The sequence below is a fragment of the Maniola jurtina genome, chromosome 22 (genome assembly GCF_905333055.1).
Source record: "Maniola jurtina chromosome 22, ilManJurt1.1, whole genome shotgun sequence".
NCBI lineage: Eukaryota > Metazoa > Arthropoda > Insecta > Lepidoptera > Nymphalidae > Maniola > Maniola jurtina.
In genome coordinates this window covers 1,582,463-1,606,842 of record NC_060050.1, presented here as the reverse complement: position 1 = coordinate 1,606,842, position 24,380 = coordinate 1,582,463, and the positions used below count along the sequence as shown (strand labels likewise).

At 37.6% G+C, this 24,380-nt stretch overlaps 1 protein-coding gene and 1 long non-coding RNA gene across 4 annotated transcripts in view; one reads left to right on the top strand and one right to left on the bottom strand.

The window, feature by feature from the left end:
* The first annotated feature begins 1,361 nt into the window (after positions 1-1,361).
* Positions 1,362-3,032, top strand: LOC123876865. 2 transcript variants are annotated; one of them, XR_006798445.1, is made up of 3 exons: positions 1,362-1,515; positions 2,068-2,326; positions 2,831-3,032. It is a non-coding gene; the product is annotated as an uncharacterized LOC123876865 (long non-coding RNA). The 2 variants fall into 2 exon arrangements; XR_006798444.1 differs by lacking the exon at positions 2,831-3,032 and having other exon boundaries at positions 2,068-2,694.
* A 53-nt stretch (positions 3,033-3,085) lies between these two features.
* Positions 3,086-24,380, bottom strand: part of LOC123876859 — a 60,284-nt gene continuing 38,989 nt past the window's right edge. The window contains exons 2-8 of one of the 2 annotated variants that reach the window (XM_045923241.1): positions 14,733-14,855; positions 10,651-10,790; positions 8,065-8,401; positions 7,428-7,782; positions 5,412-5,586; positions 4,680-4,905; positions 3,086-4,164 (exon numbers count right to left, since the gene is read on the bottom strand). In XM_045923241.1, the coding sequence (XP_045779197.1) occupies positions 3,281-4,164; positions 4,680-4,905; positions 5,412-5,586; positions 7,428-7,782; positions 8,065-8,401; positions 10,651-10,790; positions 14,733-14,855 (2,240 nt within the window). In that variant the 3' untranslated portion in view covers positions 3,086-3,280. Of the gene's footprint in view, positions 4,165-4,679; positions 4,906-5,411; positions 5,587-7,427; positions 8,402-10,650; positions 10,791-14,732; positions 14,856-24,380 lie in introns of both variants that reach the window. The other variant, XM_045923240.1, reaches the window with a different exon arrangement.

The following is a 24,380-nucleotide window of genomic DNA, read 5'->3' as shown; positions in this document are numbered from 1 at the left end:
AGCACAAGTAGCTCCGAAAAGTAAGTAAGAGGAGAAAAGCTAGGCACGTGGCTTCCAATAAGCGAACTAACTACATTAGTACTGAAAAATTGCACGCCACTGCATGGCAGATTGTATTTACCAAAGTCCATTTCATCATTTTAAGACCCCATGATTGTACATAAAAAATTGCAAAACCAGCCACCATCACCATTACCAGTTTTGAATGTACAAGACTTTATTGTTCAACAGGTGTTTCGGCTACGATTCAAAAAGGAACAGGTGGTGGCTATTTCGCAGACCATAGGGTCGTGAAAAATGATTTGCCTGTCCTTGTATTGCCTCATTGCATCTTGCACACTCCTCGCTTGCGTCCCGGTCTGCTACAGGCAACTTGAAGTGCAGAAGTTCATGAAGTGTCTCAGGAAATAGGAACTCCACTCCGACATGCTCGGCATTTGCATGACATTCACAACAGCTTTGGTCATGGTTGGATGCGTCTCTTGCGGACCATTATTTTTGGAATATATTTTAAAAAAGGCATCAGCAATGAGCGGGAAACCATTGCATAGGTGTAAAAGTTCGTGCTGCAAAAATAAATCTGTAGGTGTGTGATTTTTTAAACTCTGTTTTACTGTTTTGGTATATAAAGAAATTTTCAGCTATTATAAACTATTTTATTTTAATTATCATCATCATTATTGCAACCCACTCTACTGAACAGAGTTTCCTCTCAGAATGTGAAGTCACCAAGTTCGCTTACTTCATTATGCACCCACTTCCCAACAGTCAACACCTTCTTCTTATAAAGGAATTTTAGAGTCGAACTATAGATCTACTGGGAACTGGTCTTCTCTCCTAATTAGAAGTATTTAAGCCATAGTCCACCAAGCTAGGTCGAGTCGAATTGGTAGACTTAACACACCTTTGAAAGTATTATGGTATGGAGAACACAGGCATGCAGATTTCCTCACGATATTTTGGTTTACTTTTGAAGCGTGATATATAAGTATAAACTGTGAGTATCAGTAAGAGCTGTATAGCTCAAAATTAAAAAAAAAAACACACATACACTTCTATAAGAAAACTAGAAAAGAGCTGATAACTTTCAAACGGCTGAACCAATTTTCTTCGATTATAGCTAAGAACACTATCGATCAAGCCGCCTTTCAAACAAAAAAAACTAAATTAAAATCAGTTCATTCGTTTAGGAGCTACAATGCCACAGACATACACAGACACACACGTCAAACTTATAACACCCCTTTTTTGGGCCGGGGGTTAAAAAGATGTTTCTGCAAAGAAGTTTATCATCCAGAATCATGACAGCGGTAATGATTTTAAATTTCGAAATGTCTTCCTTTTGTTACCTATTCTGTCACTGTCATGTCACTCAATAATAAGAGATGTATGAGAACAATGAGAATTAAATTATTGTGGAATTGTGCTAGGATAATCTTTCTTTCAGGATTATCTTTTTCATTTTGAGGATGCATTGATGAAAAGCAAAATATCAGAACTTATAGCTAGCGAATTGTAAGTATACCTACTAGTGTTTTATACATCTATGACCAACTATCCCGATTTCTAGATGCTGTAATGATAAAGTATTTGTTTCTTAGAATAAGACTATAATAGGTTTGATTTTCATATTCGACGACTGCCTCCGTTGGAAATTGGAATTGAACTTAGTGATCCTAATACAATCTGGAATATTCTTTATTTACACTCAGCCATCACCCAGTATTCTTCAAAGCACCCAGTAGACGTCAGCGGTGGATTTAGCGTCCTTGTCTTAATCATTGTGAATAATTTGGGACCAAGCCTTAAATTAATGATGTAATTTTGCCAATCCGCGCTTGGCCTCCATGGTGTACTATAAAACCTTCTCATTCTAATGGGAGACCCGTGCATGATAATTGTTGAATAGTTGGGATGATGATGATGAAGATTCCCACAGTAAAAGTTGCATGAACGGTGTAGAGTGGCCATCTTTTGATTTAGAACAGCGGTTTTGAAGGTTCTTGCATTATCCTGTCTACACGTGATTTACCATTCTTGGTTAAATGTATCACTTTTTATTTTCAGTTTTCGCAAGGACCGCTGCCCGGCTGCGGGGGATTCCTATGATTTGTATATCACTGTTCAGCATCATCACTGCGGCAACCCTGGTGTGCTGCCTACCATATTGTGCCCGAGGCTTATTGACCCCTACGTGCTCCTGCCCACCTGTCCCCGTGTGCCCTGATTGTGGAATGCCCTATTAATTGCACACCCACTGTGGAACACATTTTGTACTACATAGTACAACTATTATAACTTTTATAATATCTAAAGAGTTTCTTCTGTGAGTTAACTATTTTCTAAATCATACTTCGGTTATTTTAATTTGAAATCCAAGCCAGATATTTATAATTTTATTAGCATCTTACACGTTGATGTTAAATTGGAGTTGTTAGTAAATATGATTTGTATGTCAGCTATAACAGCGCTGGTCGCTGTGGGTTTGATTGCATGTGGTCCAGTACTTTGTGAGAGATGCTTCAGTTGTTTCTTAATGAGCACAAAAACCAAAAAATAGTTCTTGTCAATGATGGAATACTGTGTTGTTAATACAATTTTGCTGTAACAGAATTAGCCACAGTGTCTGTGATTATTGTCATTTCCTTTTTAGTAGCTGTGAATTAACTTGGTACAATAAATGCTTTAAAAATGTCTCAATTGTTTTAAATTACAAATTCACTATTATAACTATCTAGGAATCTAAAAACTTTATTGTAAATTAGTATATTTTCTACTTTGTTTAGTAAATCAACATTAGATTGATATCTGAAATTTTTCGTTGTTTCAGATATAGACGTAGAGGGTGTAGCATAAAAGTGATTTTTAGTATATTCTTTCCTTTTGCTTTTATTCAATCTCTGGAGAATTGAAATATGATTTGCTTATCAACTTGCACAGCAATAATGGCTGCAGCTGCAATCGTGTTAGGACCACTTTTTTGTGAAAGATTTTGCAAGTGTCTTCTAAAAACCGCACGCAATAAAAAAAGTAAAGGAAAACGTTAGCAGCTTTTAAATATGAATAAAAAATAAAATTCTTTGAATCAGGAAACATTTTTTTATTTTAAACAACTATTAAAACATACACCGTAATATCACTTCGATTAGACTAACGTAAAAATTGAGCAAATACGTAATCCACAGTACATTCGCCAACGCTTACGTATCTGAGAAATAAATAAGTTAACAAGGTCTATATGACACTAAAAATTAAGTTATTGACTAAGGATTTATTTGGGCTATGTTCGACTTCTTGAAGGATTTAACAATGTTTCATGTTTCTCGGGTGTCACAATCGCGATGACTTCTTTTTTGAACCTTGGACTATATTTACCTAAAACTGCTTCATCTAAATTAGCTGCAGCAGCTATTGGAGTTGGATACTCTCCAACTAGTTGGGATATTGGCGTTGGTCTTACTATCTGTACTTTTTCATTATTAACCACTGTTATCTCTTTTTCTTCTGCGTTATTTAATTCTGCACTAGATCTATAAAATCTACGGACTGGAGCAGTAACTTCAGCTTCTTTAAGTATATTAGGATCTATTTGTTCCAAATGTTCAATTTGGTCGGTTAGTTTTTCTTGTTTAATTTCTGGTGTAGTTATATTATCCATTGGCTGTATTTCTTGTTTTAATAGTTCTTTAAGCGCTGTCGTTACTTCTTCAGGTTTCTGTGTAGTAGTACTCATTGTAGTAGTCGTAGTGGTAGTCGTAGTTGATCTGTGAATGAAGTTTTTATTTCGAGAAAGTGTTCTTCTTCGTTTACGATCGCTCGAGTTTCCTGTAGATGTCGTTGTAGCTGTTTTATTGGAGGTATCTTTGGTTGTATTAAAGTTTAAATCTGCATTCACTGTAACAAGTTGAATATCTCCTGCTTCTTGAATTCGGGCAGGTCTTCTAACATTTCTTCTTTCAGTCGAATTAGTGAATTCTCTGTTACCTCTATAAATGGGTGACGTAACATTAGAATAATCCTTTTTGTTGCTATGTCTTTCGTCAATAATGGGTAGGGGAGTCACAATTTGAACATCATCACTGGCAACAGGTTTAGAGTCTTGATTCTCTAGTATGGTTATAGCTTCTTTTACGCCTTCCATATCCTCTGGGTTCGGAGATTGGCCTGTAATTGTAAAATTTATAGCTTACTATAATCTGGAAGTGTATGGTCGCTTTTTTTAAATCTATACCCCTTATTATAGTTTTCAACACGACCTCGTCGATAGCACGTCTTTCTCGGTAGAGTGGTAACTAGCAGTGACTGAAGACCTCACATCATATCACACCAGAACCAATTAAGAATTTATTAATTACCCAATTGCCCCTGCCTCAAAATCATCAAACAAACAATTAAAATCTTTAAAAAATCCAATCCAATACCTAACTGAAAATAGTTATGTTGTAAAAAATAAGGTTATAGTTGGATGAGCTAATCGCCAGTTCAAACAGCTTGAATAAAATCTTCCTTCAAGACTGCCCAGTGCATAATAATACTATCCTCAACGATATTAATTTATCATCGCAAAATATTTAAGGAAAAATCAAAATCCACGTTAGTAAATTAAAAACTAAAATTGTGCGAAATATTGATATAAGGTAACTTAACATAAGGTAAAAATTAACATAAGGTAACTTTACCTTCCTCCATCTCCTTCTTGTAAGAAGAGAAGAAGGTCAGAGCTTTCATGAGCTGGTAGCTCTTGGAGACGGGGATGTTGGTGTCGTAGAGTTTAACAGTGTTCTTGCAGTCAACGTAGAACCACCAGTTGCACTTGAGGATGGTCTGGTCGAAGAGTGTGGACTCGGGGCAGAGGAAGGACTTCATCACCAGACCATCGTCTGTGAGGGCGCATACGTGGAACACCTGGAATTTATAAGAAATATTTTTGCAGTTACAATATTGCCCAACATTGGTTAAGAGTTCGGCCTCCAGAGGGTGCAGGAGTCGATCTTGGGCGTGTACCTTTAACTTTTCTGAACTATGTGCGTTTTAATCAATTGATTGGATTTTGACTATGTGCAAATATTGATGCAAGTCAGAGATACAAGCGGTATTACGGTGAAGGAAAATCATGAGAAACCCTGCATTGCTCAAAGTTCTTCATAATGTTCTTAAAAGTCTGCCAATCTATCTTTGCGGCCCATAGACGTATAATTGCGACCATTTAAATTTTGAGAAGATTCGTACTCCGTAGTGAGCCAGCGATGGGTTGAGATGATAATGATTTTTCTTTTTATATTTATCTTGGGAAAACAAAGGATCACAGGGCGGAAAAGAAAGGAAGAAAAAGACGTCTAGTTTTCGTGGACTTAGATTTTTTGGAATTCTTAGACTTATTTGAGAGCAAAAATTGGATGATATTAACTTACCATACATCCAAGATTCTCATCTCCATAGAGTCCAGGGAAGTATTTCTGATCGCCGCAATGGAAGGTGGTGTCAGGCAGGTCGACTTTGGACTGGAAATGATCATCAAAGTTCTTCTCGTATCCAACTGGGTAGTACTCTCGTGGTGCGTTCATCACCTTGCCTGATGTTGGGTTTCTGGAAACATCGAGAATACAGAAAGTAGTAAATATATTTTTTAAGGCGTGAGAGTGACTCCATTGAGCACCAGAGGGCGAGGAGGTCGCCTACGCGATGGACCGACCAAATTAAGTCCACTGTAGGCGGTGCTGTGCACGAGTGTACCAGACTATCGGCCAGCAGGAGAAGTGGCAAAGGCTCGTGAGACGAATAACATCTGCCCCCAAAAACGTCACTTCGTCATGACCACAACCGCTCTGCCAAGAGTGTTACGACGAAGAAGATGTCACGCTTTTGGGGAATTCCTCTATCATAAGGAGAGGAGGTGCACGAGGCTACCGCCCAAGCTATTGCAGTTGCGGCTTTTTGGGCTGCCGTATTTGAGGTTACCGTTAACTCAAAATGAAGAAGAAAAAAGAAATAAAGAGCTTAGAATGATTTCTTGTGTCTTCTTAGACTGCATGTTCATATCTTACCATTGAGTCAGATCGCAACCAAGATGATTATATTCATTTAACGAGAAAATAAATCTGGATCGTTGACGCTCAACACAGTATTTGAGTAGGTACCTAGTAGGTATTAAATAATAGAAAAAATTGACTTGCTGTTTTGCGTGATGTAAAAATGAACGTAAGTAAAAATGTAATTCACTAAAGTAGTTTATACAATAATTGCAACAATACCACGATTATTCCATTACAAAACATATAATTATACCGGAACTCGTTATATAGCAAAGTCAAGTATACGCGGATAAAGATAATTTAAGTAGTAATGTAAAATTAATGATTCAATATTGCAAGAAGTTGATAAATCAGTATATTCAGTTTATCGGAATTCAAAAACAACGAACTGACTCTAATTTGTTTGAGCCTTGAGATATTACGGGTGATACCAGAGCGCACTAGTTCAACTCTTAAGAGGACTGAGACGCAGTTGAACTAGTGGGAATAAAAATTCCCACTAGTACAACGGTTGAACTAATCAGTTGATTTAGTGGGAACGAGCGAGAAAAACACGCAATTTTGGGTTTACCCAAGTTTACTAAGCATTATCCAAGCATTTTGCGTAAAGTTGGAATAATAACTATGATAACATAATTACTAGTAATTCAATTCGGCTTGTACCCGTGCGAGGTATAACTAACTTTATGGAGCTATGTGAATTCTAAGCAATTAAATAGCAGTTGGTTAGGTTACCAAGCGTTTTGAGTACAAATTTTTGCAATTCGCAAGCATTTTGTCTGAATTAAAGCATTTGGAAACTAGGAATACCTAATGAATAAAATAACAAAATTATTTGAATTCAGCATTTATCTAAGTGACGTGCAACTAACTTTATGGAGCTATATACTTTTTAAGTTAAATATCACTTGCTTTAATAGTGAAGTAAACCATCGTGATCGAATCTGCTTGCCTGACAGTTCTCCATAATTTTCTCAAAATGTGTGGTCTGCCAATCCGCACTTGACTAACGGGGTCGACTATGACCTAAATTGTTTTATTTTGAGAGGAGACCCTTTGCTCGGTAATGGACAAGCAATAGCTTGATTTGATGATGCTGGTCCAGCATTGAGTAAGCACAAATATATATATAAAATGTTTTCAATTGAAAAATTTAAAAACCCCCGACACAAAACCTCTAATAACTTTCAAATGGCAGAACCGATTTTCTTGGATTATAGCTAAGAACACTCTCGATCAAGCCACCTTTCAAACAAAAAAAAAACTAAATAAAAACGGTTCATTCGTTTAGGAGCTACGATGTCACAGACAGATACACAGATACACACGTCAAACTTTCAACACCCCTCTTTTTGGGTCGGGGATTAATAAATTAAAAAAAAAAATGATTTGTACCTCTTTGGTTTTTGTGGTATTGGTGCTACTATGATCTCAGGTTCAGGCTGAAGCTCAAACACTTCAAGAGGCTGTTCCGTGGTAGTCGTAGTCGTGGTTGTAGTCGTCGGCATCGGTATGTTCGCGTACTTGCTCAGCAACTGCTGCTGTCGTAACGCTATAGCCGCTTCCACCGCTTCCATAGAAATGTTCCCGGCTTTCGCAATCTCAGCTATCTTAGCATTGACATCTTCTTTAGTGAACTTCAAAGTTACATCGTCGCTGTAACCGCTTATACTGTTGTAGTCGTCAACCTTCTTTGTGTTGTAGGCTGGGTAGTTGTTCGCCAGATCGTGGACTTGATGAGGAACGGGGTCTATAAAGTTAGAAAGAGGATTGGTTTTCGGAACAGAAACAGTGTTATAGGTGTTATATGAATTATAGGTATGTGATGGAAGTGCTTGTTTAAGAATTGGTGCAGGTATGATAGATATAGCTTGTGATGATGGTGGCATGGGAAGAAATGGGTTCACGGTTGTTCTCGATGGTATTTTTGTATATGTCTGTGTTGGTGTTACTCTGACTGGTTGATATTGAGACGCTGTCAAGCGAGAGACCATTTTGGATATGTTATCGGGTGTTAAGTAAAATTTCTCACTTTGATAAGCCAACGCCGGGCCTTTCGACAGTGGAACTTGAAGAGGTGAATAGTTTGAGCCTTTTTTCGATGAAGCAAGAGGTACAACTTTCAGCGTGTCTTCCTTTGGAGGCAAAGGTTTGAAAGGTGGTACACCCATCGGCATAGGTTTCGCCATGGTAACGACGGGTTGTGACTTGTAGGGGGACTCCACAGTGGGCCCGGGTACGAGAGGCTGCGTCGTGGAGGAAACTCGTCGGTGTAGAGTGGAGAGCTTGTCCATCGCAGCCTGGTTGGGTTTGCCCCCAGATGCCATCGGCATTGGCCTCATCATTATTCTGTTCTGCTTTGCGCGTTTCTGTAATTAGATATAACCACAAATTAATATAATGTAATTTAAGTTATGAGTTGTAGAATGTTTGTTTGAAATTCAAATATAAGTTATTAGTCATGGAGTATGGCACGGTATGGGCTATGCCTACGTAGTTGGAAATACAGAATTCAGATATAGAAAAGGTAAAAGAGCGAAACATCAATGCGTTGTTATAAAACAAACTTATTTGCAAAACTTTATCTTTTTACTAGAAGATGCCCATAACTTCGTCCGCGTGAATCTAGGGCTTTAAAAATCCCAAGGGAACTCTTTGATTTTTGGGTAATAAACTATGACCGTCCCCGGCATGCAAGGTATCTCTGTACTAACTAAATATACAAATTGTATAAACGGTCGGTCGTAAAAAGAGACACATTCGCATTTATAATATTATTAAATATGGATTCAACACTGACTTGCATGCTAGAGAACTGAGTAACTTTAAATCGGCTACAAGATGTCCCTGTTTCTTCTTAGAAACATCAGGCATCAGGTACCGTTTCTATTTGTTTTTAAATTTCTGTGGCTCTCATTACAAAATTATTATCATTCTTATGAAAAATATGAAGGCAACAAGAGTGCCTACGCAAAATATAAGTGATGAAATAAATTACTCAAGTTCGTTTAGATAGTTAAAATAATCTATTGAAATTATGATACTATGATTATTATGATACAAAAAACAATACCTAGTCCTAATTGCTAATCCATACTAATACGAATTGGTACATGGATAGCCTGCATCCCGTAGACGGACATAGGCTACTTTTCTCCCGGAAAATTAAGCCCTTTAACTGGTTTTAATGAAATATGGTACAGAGACAGCTTATATCCTGGGAACGGATACAGACAACCTTTTATCCCGTAAAATCATAGAGTTCCCACTAGATTTTTAAAAACCTAAATCCACGCAGGTGAAGCTGCAGGCAGCATCTAGTTACTCATACCTCTACTAACATAATTTTTAAAGAGAAACCGCCGAGTTTCTTGCTGGTCCTGCTCGGTAGAAAGGGGATTCAAAAGCACTTGTAAAAGTTTATTTGAATAAAAATTTATTCTATTCTATTGGAAACAGTGAGTGGTAGATTCAAATGTCGATTCGAAAGCACTTTTCAAAAGTTTATTAAAATAAAAAACAGTCTATTACAACACCGTTTAAATAAAGAAACGTAGAAAGTTCATTTTAAATTCAAATATACGTTATTAGTCATGGTATATTATTGCCACATAGTTGGAAAAATATACGTAACTGTTAGATATATTATACTATTATGTACGTGGTTAATTGCGTCACATTTTCCATTTTCACCTAGATTAATATATCTAATATTATGCTACCATACAACTTTCAGTTTTGGTTAGCAAGCAAGACTCGGGTAAAACTTGGTTTTGCGTATAGATAAATAGTGAATGCCTACATCTGTAAAAGTCCTTGATTAATATAATTATTAATGACCTATCATTAATTTGTATCAACAACTTCAAACTTTAATTTTTTTTTAATTTTCACGGCCTCCATTTTGAATTTTTTTTTTATTATAATGTTGTTATAGCGGAAATATTATAAAAGGGGTGGATAATAAATACGTTGATGGCTGACAGATGCGACCGACCCCACGTAGCCTGGGATAAGGTCAGAAAAAAGAAGTTGTAATAGTGGCAAGAGTTATACGAACTCTGTGCCAACTACGTATTACGGTTCTTGATATACAGCATACTGACAAACAGACAGCTAGACGGACGGACAGCCACCCACTGACTGACAGTCAGTAGGCGATATAGTGGCTTAGCGGTCAGAGCGTCGGGCGCGAACCGAGAAGACGTAGATTCGAATTCTGCCGGTTTCGCAATTTTTGATATGTACTTATTTAAAAATTATTTAGAAATGAGAGGATGCCCGCGATTTCGTCCGCGTGGATTTAGATTTTTAAAGATCCCTTGGGAACTGTTTGATTTACCGGGATAAAATGCCTTTGTCAATTACAGGGACGCAAGCTACCTCGATACCAAACATACAATTCGGTTAATCGGATGGGTTTTTAGGAATCCCGTGGGAACTCTTTGATTTTCTGGGATAAAAAGTAGCATATGTCCGTCCCCGGGATATAAGCTAACACGTACCAAATTTTATCAGAATCGATTAAACTGTTGGGCCGTGAAAAGGTAATAGACAGACAGACAGAGACACTTTCGCATTTATAATATTGAGTAAGTATGGATTAGAGACGACATACTTCCTGCTTCCCTGCCGGCCTGCTTGGGGTGTCGACTAGAACATTGGGCGCTCCATTCTTGAAGCTGACGGACCTCCGCCTGCTGGGGTCCTGGTTAGTGAGTGACTGCTCGAAACCCAGCTCGTCTCCCAGACTAAAACCTGGAAATATACAGAATATAGGATTAATATAATAAAAAAATAAAAAAATATTAATGTTAATGATTGATTGTCTTTTTTTTTAATTCAGATTACAGAAGAGTTAGCCATTGACTGCAATCTCACCTGGTGGTTAGTAATGATGCAGTCTAAGATGGAAGCGGGCTAACCTGGAAAGGGGTACGGCAGTTTTTAGGGTTCCGTGCCCAAAGGGTAAAAACGGAGCCTTATTTTTCTTAACCTAGTGCATGGGATATCTTTGTTTAGAGCTTATTAAGTAAAGTACGAATATATTTTTTTTAATCTTAAAAACGAAGAAATGGGGGCCGTCAAAGTTGTCAGTTTTAGACCATTTTTTGGACAGGGGCCATCTCAGAAACTAAATTAGTTATGAGTACGATACTATATACCAGTATACTTTATTTAAACAACAATTACTGAAAACAACCATTTATAAAACAGTTTGTAAGCTGTGACTAAAACAAACATTTTTTTGGTTTTTCTTTAACGGTTTACTGCGAAATTCTAGCTCGGAAAAGAAATATTTCATGCACCCAAAATTTGTACTGAACCCTAAAAGTGCGAGGTCCGACTCGCACTTCAGCGGTTTTTATCCTTTGGGTACAGAACCCTAAAAATTGACAGTCATCTAGTCAATCACAGATGATTGCGATCATAACATTGAGACTGTCAAAGGGCGATAGGTATTAGGTAGGCAAGCAGCAGGAGTCTTGATACTTGAAAGTGTAAACACGTACAGTACAACCAAATTAATAATGCGCATGCAGATCTTCGCTAATTGTCGTATTCCGAATCATTGAATCGTAAGAGCCCTAAACAATGCACTTGCATTTTGCACCTTGTTATAAACGAATAGGAGTCAATATCATGTGTATCATACGACCGTTGCCGAACAGTGACGAAGATTTCTATGCGCATTATTAATTTGGTTGTACTGTAAACAGCAAAGAAAATGCCGAAACAAAACACATAAACTTAACCCAATATATCAACATTACCTTCGAACCAACAGAAAATGGATACTTTAAAAGAGAAAGCGACGCTCTTACGATACAATGTTAAATGTTAAGAGTCAAGTCAAAGTCCAGATTACTTCAGCTATACCTTTGCATCATTTACAGCCTTTGTATAGAATAGGTCAAATTACCTCATAAATATTGACAAAGCTGGGCTCACCATAACCACCTAAGGAGTTGAATTTTCAAAAATCCTTTCTTAGATGTCTAAATTGTAATATAGATATTTGCATGCTCAGCCTGATACGTACAGTGGGTTGAACTGTGCGTTAATAGATCAGTCAGTCAGTCATCTTTTCCTTTTCATTATTTAGATTTATTTATTACTAGAGGATGTCCGCGACTTCGTCCGCGTGGATTTCGGTTTTTAAAGATCCCTCTTAGATTTTCCGGGATAAAAATTTGCCTATGTCAATTAAAGGGACGCAAGCTACCTCGGTACCAAATTTCATACAAATCGGTTAAGCGGATGTGTTTTTGGGAATCTCCTGGGAAATATTTGATTTTCCGGAATTAAATATAGCCTATGTCCGTCCCCGGGATATAAGCTAACCCTGTACCTTTCGTCAGAATCGGTTAAACTGCTGGGCCGTGAAAAGGTAGCAGACAGACAGACACACTTTTGCATTTAAAATATTAGTACGGATAATTATTGGAAACAGTTATTTATGATGGTAATATAAACATAAACTTTTTAATGAGATTTATGTAAATGTAAGGCATATAACTACCTACCTACCATGCATACACCTACTTAATATTATTATTTCTTTAACCTTGAACTTTACTTCTTTAACTGTAGCAGGTTCACTGGGAGATAATTAATTTGGACTTGACCACAGTTTTCAATAACAAGTAGGCAGTTATTGCGTTTTACCAATGGTAAAATAAAAAGACCTAAATCTAAAGATAAGGTAAGGCCCCTCCCTATTGTTTATTTAAGAAAAAGGTCATTTTTACATTTGTAATAGAATCTCTTTCAAAGTTAAAAAACCTGATAAATAACAATATTATATTGCAAATTGATTATATTGTATAATCGCCGCTCCTTTAAAAGCAAACCTTGAAAATAATCGACACTCGCCTATTTTTATACTAGCTTAAGCCCACGACTTCACTCGCGTGGAATTAGGTATTATTTTCTGGGACAAAAAGCATCCAATGGCCATCTCCAAGCTATCTCTGTCCCAAAAGCGAATAATCGGTTCAGTGGTTGGGCCGTGAAAACCTATCAGACAGACACACTTTCAAATTTTAGTGTTACCCGCCACCTAATCACGTAGATCTAGGATTTTGAAAATTGGGATAAAAGTAACCTTAGTTCGTTTCCGGGATGCAATCTATCCCCCCTGTACCTTTCGTCTACGAAGTTCGAAGGCGAAAGATAGAACGTACTTTAAGAACGTTAACAGACGTCAGACAAACGGACAAAAATGAAAAAAAAAAAAACTATTTTAGGCAGTATATCGATAACTATTATGAATTAGGTACAGCTGATGCCCGCGATTTCGTTCGCGCGGATATAGGTTTTTGAAATTCCCGTGGGAACCCTTTAATTTTCCGGGATTAAAAGTAACCTATGTGTAATCCACCTCCAATCCTCAGCCAAATCCGTCCAGTAGCTTTTGCGTGAAAGGGTAACAAACATACATACACACAAACTTTCACCTTTTTAATATTAGTGTGATAGATGAAGTTCGCGACTTGTAAGACTCACGTAGAAAGGATTTGATTTTCCGGGATAAAAAGTATGATTATTATTTCAGTCTCTAGGATGGAAGCCATCTCGTGCTAAAATTCATCACAATTAGTTCAGCCAGAGACAAACACAGACAAACTTCAGCATTTGCTATGTTAGTAGGTATATTATGGTCTCGTAGGTGATTGGACCTTGCGATAGATATAATATTATAACAGAATAAATAATGATATTGTGTAAAGTATTTCACAATGCTGTAAGATTTTGGAAGTGTTGGGAATTATTCATCTAGAGATCTCAATCTTTGTAATACAAAGAAATAATTTAGAATGGTTGAGTGGTAGCCATTTTAAGTTAGACACGCATAACCAATTTAATAATCATAGCTGTTATGATTCGTAATGAAATCGAAGGTTTTTGACGTTCACATGCAAATCACGTTTAAGAGAAGGTTAATTAATAGGTAGCTACCAAAGTAATTATAAAACTTTAGATAGGCAAAGCTCATACATTCGTAGGATTCGTAGGTATTTAAAGAAGTTTATTTGTCATGAACGTAGTGTGGCTTTTAATTGAATACGAAGCAATCAAATTCAATGAAATTTTGTCGATGGTACATTCTTAGAAGTAATAGCTATAACTGTGGTGTTCCAGATTTCCGTTAAAATATTCGTTTTCAAAGTTGCACAGTCCTAAGAATTTACATACAATGTTTTAACCCGTATAACCCTAAAATTGGTTATGTTTCTGTTATTAATTAATTAAATCTGGCAAACGTGTGAGACATAGATATTAGTTTTTAAAATGTGTATACAAAATCAGGTCGAGATTGATTGGTTAGTACTTAATACTCAAATTACAAACTTCTTTTGTATGGGGCTAGGTGCGGAGAGACCGCCGTTAAGGTTGCCTTACCATTGAAGTGGAGCAGAGCAGAGATGTGTTGAGCAGACCAATCAGATTATTGCTAAATGCTGTGACCATTTTATTAATCTGACAAAAATCTGATTGGTCAATTACACATATTACCGCTCCGCTTCCCTCCGCTTCAGTACCCGAAAACTAAGTAAGTACTGATATTTTGTTGCATAAAACTTCCATAAATCCATCGAAAAGGCATATCACGGACATACCTCCGGAAAAGTCAGAGGTGCGTCAGAGTTTGTTTAGGTATGTCCGTAAGTAAATAATCCAGTATTTTAGTCTTACCTATACTAGCATGCGCTTTGACGCCTCCGAGATTCCGTACCCTGAATAGTCCAGACTTTTTGAAGGCACAGTTGATTTTGAAACCGAAATCTGATTCAAGGACACACAGTGGCTGCACGATATCTGTAACAAGAAGAGATAAAAATTTAACCATTGTTAGGTATGATGATAGTTTTGCTTTTTTACACCATAGCCCTCGGCTTCGCACGGGTATCTTCGTCTGGATCTCTATTTTTTTTAACCCCCGACCCAAAAAGAGGGGTGTTATAAGTTTGATGTGTGTATCTGGCTGTGGCATCGTAGCTCCTAAACTAATGAATGAATTTTAATTTCGTTTTTTTTTAAAGGTGGCTTGATCGAGAGTGTTCTTAGCTATCATCCAAGAAAATTTGCCGTTTGAAAGTTATCAGCTCTTTTCTAGTTACTGTAACCTTCACTTGTCGGGGGTGTTATAAATTTTTAATTTACACTTGTTACAACATGGCCTCCAGCTTCGCACGGGTAGCTTATTACAATCTTCGTCTGGATCTCTATTTTTTTTTTTTAAATAAAGCCTATGTCATTCAGTTGTAAAATTATAATGTAACTTTCTACTGATGAACGAATTTTCAAAATCGGTTCAGTAGTTCCAGAGATTACCCCCTACAAACACATTTTGCAAACTTTGCCTCTTTATAATATTAATATAGATAAGTATATCAGTTTCTTTATTCCACCATACCTGACTTCTAAATGCCTGAACAGATTTGGATGTATGAGTATCGTTAGCATCTCATCCTGATTCCTGAGTGATGAAAAAAAATTCATATGGCAAGAGGGTTGTGTTTAGAAGGTGCCGAAGACTATGGGTCTCACCCCCCTGTCCACTACCCTGTGTTTGTCTGCCCCAGAAAGGGGAGAATGACTAAAGGGACAAGGAGGAGATAAATAATTTGTAGGGAGTCAAGAATGCGCCCCTGGGAAACACGCCCAGAGCAAGTACCGGGGGGCTCTCCCGCGATTCGGCCCATATAACCGAGAGGTTGGTGGGGCCATGGGTGGTTGGAGGGTTGTCCACTACCCTGGCGTAGTGCGAATTGGTAGACTTCACACACGTTTGAGTATATTAAGATAACTCTCAGGTATGCAGCAATTGATGTTTAATTTCTTAAAATGCATATGACTCTGAAAAGATAGAGGTGAACCCCAGACCTCCTGAAAAGGAGATGGAAGTTTTAACCACTAGGCTATCACAAGCGCTACTTATTCTACTTATAGGTACACCTACTTATAGGTAAAACGTATACAATTAACAGCAGCGCATCCGTGTAAGCATACGATTGCAACAATGCTCCAGGATCTAATCGAGGCGACCTAGATTTCTCTTCGTCCTGCGCCTTTTGCTCTTACCACGCCCACTGCACTTTGTATTTGGTTATACCTAACCGCATTAGGAATCTGTATGACAGTACATACACATTATTATTACCTATCTTACTAAACGGGTATGCCATCACGTTTAAACAAAAATGTGTGTAGTAACTACAAATTAACTCATCTCAGTTGAAACTGCTTTCCGAACCGAGTAGAGTTTGGTCATCAGCGAACTAAAAAAAAACCGGCTAAGTGCGAGTCAGACTCGCGCACCGAGGGTTCCGTACTTGGGTATTTTTTTCGACATTTTGCACGAAAAATCAAAAACTATTATGTATAAAAATTAACAAAATTCTGTTTTAGAATGTATTGTATAAATTGAGCTATTGAAAAGTAAAACTCATGGCCTCAGGCTTGAAGAGTGCTCTCCATGATCTCGTAATCCGTTTGTATGGAGAATCGCGTATGAAGTGTACCCTTAACGTTTCACGCTATACAAAGGATTAGTTATCTGTTCAAGAGTTCACACCTATGACCCTAGTAAATACCCAGCAGATCTTTATTCATGTGACCTCACGACTTACCATTGCATCGAACGATGGTAAAACCCCACGGTAGATACCGACAGTTAAGGTGGATGCGACGGGACTGCCCACGAAATTCAAATTTAATTTCGTTTTTCGCAATTTGTAAACTAATACGACAAAGTAGGCTTATGGCATTTTAATTGCGCCAATGGCGATATCATCCTCACACGTTTAAATATAAAAATCTTTACTCGAAAGGGTCCAGTTTAAGAAATTACCTCTAGTGTCGACTAATTTGTGAGACTCGGTCGATACTAGGGATAATTTCTTAAACTGGACCCTTAAAATCATGTCAGTCCGTTACGCTGTTGCGGTGTGAACAGAATGATAAGTGAAGAACAAACCAACACACAAACACAGTTCATTTATAATATTAGTAAGTGCAACTAGTTTAAGTAAAGTAACTTAGTAGGCTTACTTAATAATAAGTTTAGTAATTTATTTATTTAACTTTTGCAATTCACTTTGCTCTTTATTGGGTTTAGTAATTTATTTATTTAACCTTTGCAATACGCTTTGCTGGTTATTTGTGGTCAAAGTTTAACTAACCGTAACTCAATTTTAACCACTTGACATGCAAATAGACTTTAAGAGGGCTCTCTCCGTCACTCGTTTCATACAATCTTAGTTCCAATTTCATTTGAATATTAAGCAACCAAAGTCCATGAAATTTTGCAGACATATTCTAGAAACTAATATCTGTGTCTGTGGTGTTTTAGATTTTTCTAAAAATATGTAGTTTTAAAATTACAGGGGCTCAAAGATTTGTATGAAAATTTTTAAGACCGCGTAACTTTGAAACCGAATATTTTAACGGAAATCTGAAAAACCACAGACATAGATATTAGTTTCTAGAATATGTCTGCAAAATTTCATGGACTTTGGTTGCTTAATATTCGAATGAAATTGGAACTACGATTGTATGAAACGTGTGACGGAGAGAGCCCTGTTAATGAAGAGAATGCATGGAAGTAATGACATTGACGAAATTGTGTCACAAACATTGTCACAAAACTAATTTGTCTTCGAATCCTTAATATGACTAAGTACCTATTAAATAACAATTATTGGCACTTTACTTATTGAGGGCTTGTACAATACAATGGGTACCTTAAAGGTACCTTACAATCACCTTGCTTTGTTCCACATTATCTGATCAATGAATATTTAATGTCCAATGTATAAAATTTATTGATATTGAATAAGCTACTTTAACTCATATATATAAATCATAATCAGTATAACATGGTAAATGAGTTTCCAGGCAAGCGCGCTCCATCTTTTCAAAAGTTTTCACGGATATTTAAAAATCCCAATTACACATGATCTGAAATCGGGTGAAATAGGACACAGTAAATAAAAAATCCACGCGGATAAAGTCATGGGGGAGGGGTGGTAGGGTGGAGGGAGGGGGAGGGGAGAGGGGGGGAATCAAATAGCAATTAAACATAGGGTGTAACCAGAACGCTAGCAAAAGACAGGTAGGTACCTACGAGTATGATTACTGATAAGATTTACTATAATAAAACTACAAAAAACAACTTTTTAAAAGTTCACAATATATTGCAAATAAAACATCTGACTGACGCTAGAGGTCAACGAACGTTCCGTAAATAGGTCACTCGTAGTCAATGCCCCGTCGTAGGTGGGGCATGGACCCAAGTTTTGCACGCTATACAATGCGTGTTTGAAAAATACTAACACACTAAAACTACAAGATGGCCAAATAGTTATTGGCATTGGATTGTGTTAATATACTAATAATAAAGCTTGCTAGCGTTCTGGTTACATTCTGTATAACACCAGCTGAGTACTAGAGTACTTAGGTTCTGCGAAGAACAGGTGAACTAGGTCCTAGATCATTGTCAGACGAGATTTGCAGTGAGATATTATTATGTGCAACATGTTCGCTATTTAGTAACGATAGCAAAAACATATAAGGGAAAAATTAAATATGACATTATATTTTCTCCACCTTTTTTTAACCCCCGACCCAAAAAGAGGGGTGTTATAAGTTTGACGTGTGTGTCTGTGTATCAGTGTATCTGTCTGTGGCATCGTAGCTCCTAAACTAATGAACCTATTTGCATGTAGTTTTTTTTTATTTGAAAGGTGGCTTGATCGAGAGTGTTCTTAGCTATAATCCAAGAAAATCGATTCAACTGTTTGAAATTTATCAGCTCTTTTCTAGTTACTGTAACCTTTCACTCGTCGGGGGTGTTATAAATTTTTAATTTACTCTTGTACTTCATAATCATCATCATCAAACCCACCCATCCCATCATATATTAACCCATCCCCGACCCACTACAGAGCACGGGTCTTTTCTCAGAATAAGAAGTGTTTCTGCAAAGGAGATGTTGGTGAACAAGCATAGTTGCCACATAAATAAAACTATTTACGTTTCACCACGGTTAATTGATTTATCTAATGGGCTGGCTGGTTTATCATTTGGAAATGTGGAATTTTTTACTTTTTAGTTCTTTTTTGACAGGCCAGTGTTTTTTAATTGTTTTGATCAGGTTTTTTTTGCTATCGGTACTAACCCAGTAAGCTATCGGCCTTTCTCCACGCATCCGGCAGCGACCGGGGGCGAACTGAGTCACTGTTCGTTACTTGACCGAACCGGTGAGGGCGTTGACCGGTGAAAGTGAAGACTGAAGTTAATAAAGATGAATAGCCATGATGTGCAAAGAAAAGGTCACAAAAAATCTGGTCAAGTGCGAATCAGACTCGCTTACAAAGGGTTCCATAGTCCATACCATCGTACAAGATCTAACTAGATCTATGTAACTTCTTACTTTCAAAAATAAGGTACAACCCGTTGACAGACAGACGGACTGACGGGCAAACAGACAGACTTGCAGACGGATTGACAGACGAGTGGGCAAACGGACGGACAGCAGATGCTTAGCAATAAGGCCCCGTTGGCACGCTTCAGGTACGGAACCCCAACAACAATGATACGAACTCCATACAAACAAAAAGGCACCGCCTCAAATTTATCTTCAATCATATTATGTCCGGTATCTCCGGTCTTTGTCGTAAACTAACGACAATGCAATTCATAATTCATCGAATTACTCCTATTGGCAAATTTACTTAACCACCTTATTATCTAGGTCATAAGGTTCAGAATGCTGTTGTTCCTTTAATGACAATAGTCGTATGAAATACCGTTGCAGTGACAAATTGCCGTGAAATCGCATGTATTCAAGTATTCACGCCCAATTGCGCGTTGAACAATACTGCTTCGTTAGACATCTTCGTTAGTAAAAGTGATATGAAAAAGTGGGAAAATCTAGATAATTATGGGTAGGGTTCCGTATATGAAACAAAAACATTTTTATTTTTTATTGAAAAGGCACACAAACAGGTTGCAACTAAACAATATTAAATATAAGAACATTAGGAGCTAAGTAACAACCACTAACACAACACAACACAACATTAACTAATTAAGGGGCATGAGACGGGCCTGCCCGCGAAATTCAAATTTATGGTAACAATCGTAGCAAGCGCAAATTAAGAAACATAACCTTTCATTCGTACGTATGATTTGTTTTGTTATTTTATCCCTTTCTTATAATTATTATTATTTATATTACTAACTCTCACGCCCGGTTACAAAATAGATATATAATAATATACTAACACACATAAAAATAAATAAACCTATATACACATTTACATAAATACATATTTGTGCCGGGCGGAGGATTACACCCCGGCAGGGGAGACCAAACGGCCGGGGTTCAGGGCGACAGGTTAAGAAAACGGCGGACTATCCTAGCCGAGTCAAGCAAGACCGCTTTTTGCATCCTGGCTGCGAGCGAACTGCCACGGAACCCCAGTCGGCTCAGATGGTGAGCGAGGCTGACTGGGATCAACCCGTTCGCAGATATGACAATTGGGATGATTTTATTATTTATTAATTAAGTACGGAACTACGTGTTAGTGCTTTCTATTCACTCATGAAAGTTTGAATGCTGATTCAATAACAATGGCGATAGCAATTTCTATCAAAATTCACACACCGCATTATATTGTTTACGTGAAGTTTCCGTCAACCGAGTGAGTAATTACTGGTACAAAAAGTTTCCCTGATTAGCAGGGAAACGCTCAACGGAATCAATTTACATAATTTACTCGGTTAACTCGTAAGAGAAGTTAATGATTTTAAGCTTATTTTTACCCGACTGCGGAAAAGCCAAAAGGAAGGGTGATTTTAGCAGTCTATACCTATGTATGTATGTATGTATGTGGGTGTGTATGTATGTTTGTATCCAGATTCTGTGTGTTCCACCGTAGCGCCTAAACTACTGGGCCGATTTTGATTAATGAGGTGTCAATCGATTCGTCGTAAAGGTCTAGGTGACATAGGCTATATTTTATACGAAAAAATTGACCTAACGGATGTTACATGAAAAAAGTGGGGGTCTCCAAAAATTTTTTTTTGCTATTGTATCGAGTGGGGTGTCAAAATAAATGAAAGAGGAGAAAATTCTGAGTTCATAAATATAAATGTATTACAACATTAAAATATACCAAGAGACAGAAAAACAATTTTACTATAATATTTCAGGGTTTCAGTTTTCAACTTTATCTTGTTATATTTTGCAAGACAGATCGCGAAGTTCCAGCGAAAGGAACAAAAAAGAGGGTAGTTCGCTACTGCCCATGACAGCTCGAATTTTGGGTCCCCGTCGTTTCGGGTTTCACTGGCAATAATACTTTTTAGTTTTTTTGAGTTCTAAGGTTGCGCAAGTAACTTACCAAAGCTGACTAATGGATACTTCACTTTTTAATATTGTATAGCGACTGTCATATTATATTATGAGACATGACCTTTACGAAATGATTGGATGGTTCTTTTTAGGGTTCCATACCTCAAAAGGAAAAACGGAACCTTTATAGGATCGCTTTGTTGTCTGTCTGTTTGTCTGTGCGCCTGTCGTAGGTATCTGTCAAGAAAACTTAAAGGGTGCTTGTCGTTGAAAAAATAACCGAGTACGGAACCCTCGGTGCGAAAGTCTGACTCGCACTTGGCTGATTTCAAGATTTTATAGCGACAGTCACATTATGAGACGTGACCTTTACGAAATTATTAGATGGGTCTTTTTTTGTGGCTTCTTTAGGTTCTTTGAGGTGTCTTAAAAAGAAAAAGAATAGCAATTTCAGACGGGCGGTGGTTTCGAAAATATCTGACCTTTGTGGTTACATTTTGACAACGTAATGAATAGAGAATGCACGTTAACAAAACTTGCCTAATATGCCTCACAGGTCTAATGGCATCGTTTCGAAAAACCCAACACTGATTATACCTATCCTCAGCGAGCGATAGAGAGAGCTATAATAATATTATAGTTACGTTGCAACTCGATTTTGAAGCAGCTATCTTCAACCGATTCAATATGCGATTCCTAGCCTACAAACTTATTTCATTCTTCTAAGACTTCAGGAGATACCTTAGAATTATTTTAACTACAGAGTTTGATGATCATCAGTGAGGGACAAAATCGACTTGTTTCAGGTAAGTATCGATATTATCTGAAACCATAAACGCTAGATAGATAATAATTTGATACTTGGATATGTTTAATAATTTTGCTGAGGACACCTAATACTGACAGCTTTCTAGCGTCATCCAGAACGAAGCTATGACGGTTCAAAAATAGGATGAAACGCTTCGAGAAAAGGTACTCGTACGTGGTGCCCAGCCCTTAAGCTTGGCTCGTCTTGGCGGGGGCACTGCCGTGCCCCCTGATTTCAGAATGATGTATGTTATAGGTGCATGTTATTTTAGAAATAGCTGAATGTTAGGAATAATTTCGTTAGAACGTCCGCCTCCTAATCCGAAGTTCGATCCCGGGCACGCGCCACTAACTTTTCAGTTATGTGCGTTTTAAGCAATTATATTTCACTTGCTTTAACGGTGAAGGAAAACATTGTGAGGAAACAGCTGTATGCCTGAGAGTTCTCCATATTCTCAAAGGTGTGTGAAGTCTGCCAATCCGCATTGGGCCAGTGTGGCAGACTATGTCCTAAGCCCTTCTCATTCTGAGAGGAGACCCGTACTTAGTAGTGGGGCGGAAATGGGTTGATCAGGATGATAAAATAACCTATATATTAATCTCGGGTCACGTGACCGAGCGCCCGGCCCGGTAAAAGGAAGATAACATGACAAGCAAGTAAATATTAAAATATCAGGCATTTTATCTCAAAGTAAATAACTCGCTCCAATTTAACAGAACGCGACGGCTCACTTTCGATTTCGCATGAGAAAGTATGTACGCGTCACGCACGGTCAAACAGCTGCGACTTCAAACATTATTAGTAAAGCCGACTCTACATTCGCGGCGCGAACGGCCGCGAAAGCCCGCGACAACTGCGAATCACGAGTGTAGACTGTAGATGTTGTTCACGCCTTCGCGTTCGCGCCTTTCCCCGATCAGTGTCGGTTTTTGGTCCGCGACCACTCCGCGACAAAGGGTTTCGTCCATAGTCACGAACAAGACTGTGAAGATTTGCGAGTGTGGAGGGACACAGTTCACGCGTGGATCGCGGCATACATTCACGGCTTGAAATAACGGCGCGACTTCGCGTGCGAGTGTAGAGCCGGCTTAAGAAAATGCACTAAGTAACGTCATAAATTCTCTTACTTACTACTTACTTAGGTGGACTCACGCATGGATAAATGACGTGATTATTGTTATTTTACAACAGTATAGCATTAGAGCATTTCTTTCTGATTGAAGAAAGTTTCAATGTTCATTTCAATTTTTAACACTGACTAGCTAACTGAGTTTGATAAATTCATGTCAACAGAATTCGCCTAAGTAAATAGATTTATTGAAAGGTACAAAATATTATGTAGGTGTTGCGAGAGGGAATACGACCTTATAGTAAAATAAACGAATTACTTAAATAGATATCAGTTGAAATGAAATGAAATGATTTATTTCTTCTGATGTCCGCGACTTCGTTCGCGTGGATGTAGGTTTTAAAAATCCTATGGGAACTCTTTGATTTTCCGGGATAAAAAGTAGCCTATGTGCTAATCCAGGGTATCAGCCCAATCCGTAAAGTAGTTTTTGCGTGAAGGAGTAACAAAAACACACACACACACACACACACACACACACACACACATACACACACACACACACACACACACACATACACACATCCACACAAACTTTCGCCTTTATAATATTAGTGTGATTTATTATTTTTGGGGCACAGATAGTGGAGAGATAAATCGATATATGGCTTAGTTATAGATCTAGAATAACAAATGATAGAATAATAGGCGCAATACGTTTGTATGGAGAAGAGTGCTTGAAAAAATCTTGTTTTAGATTACCCAATTTCATTAATTGACCTACATTTTATTGACCATAACATACCATACATATACACATACAGTCACTGACAAGTTCATCCAATGATAAATGATCATTGCAATCATTGGCAATCACCTATTTTATTTTGCCTAATGTGAGGATATGACCTCATAATTTATCAATAACTAATTTTTTATCTAATCCGAAGTCAAATGACCTTAAATTTTATGTTTTACTAATTACTGTTAAATCAGGAAATCAATTTAAAAAAGCGGTCAAGTGCGAATCGTAGGTACTCATACACGTAGGGTTACCATCGTACAAGATGTGTAACACTACGCTCTTTAATTTTTTTTATTTGC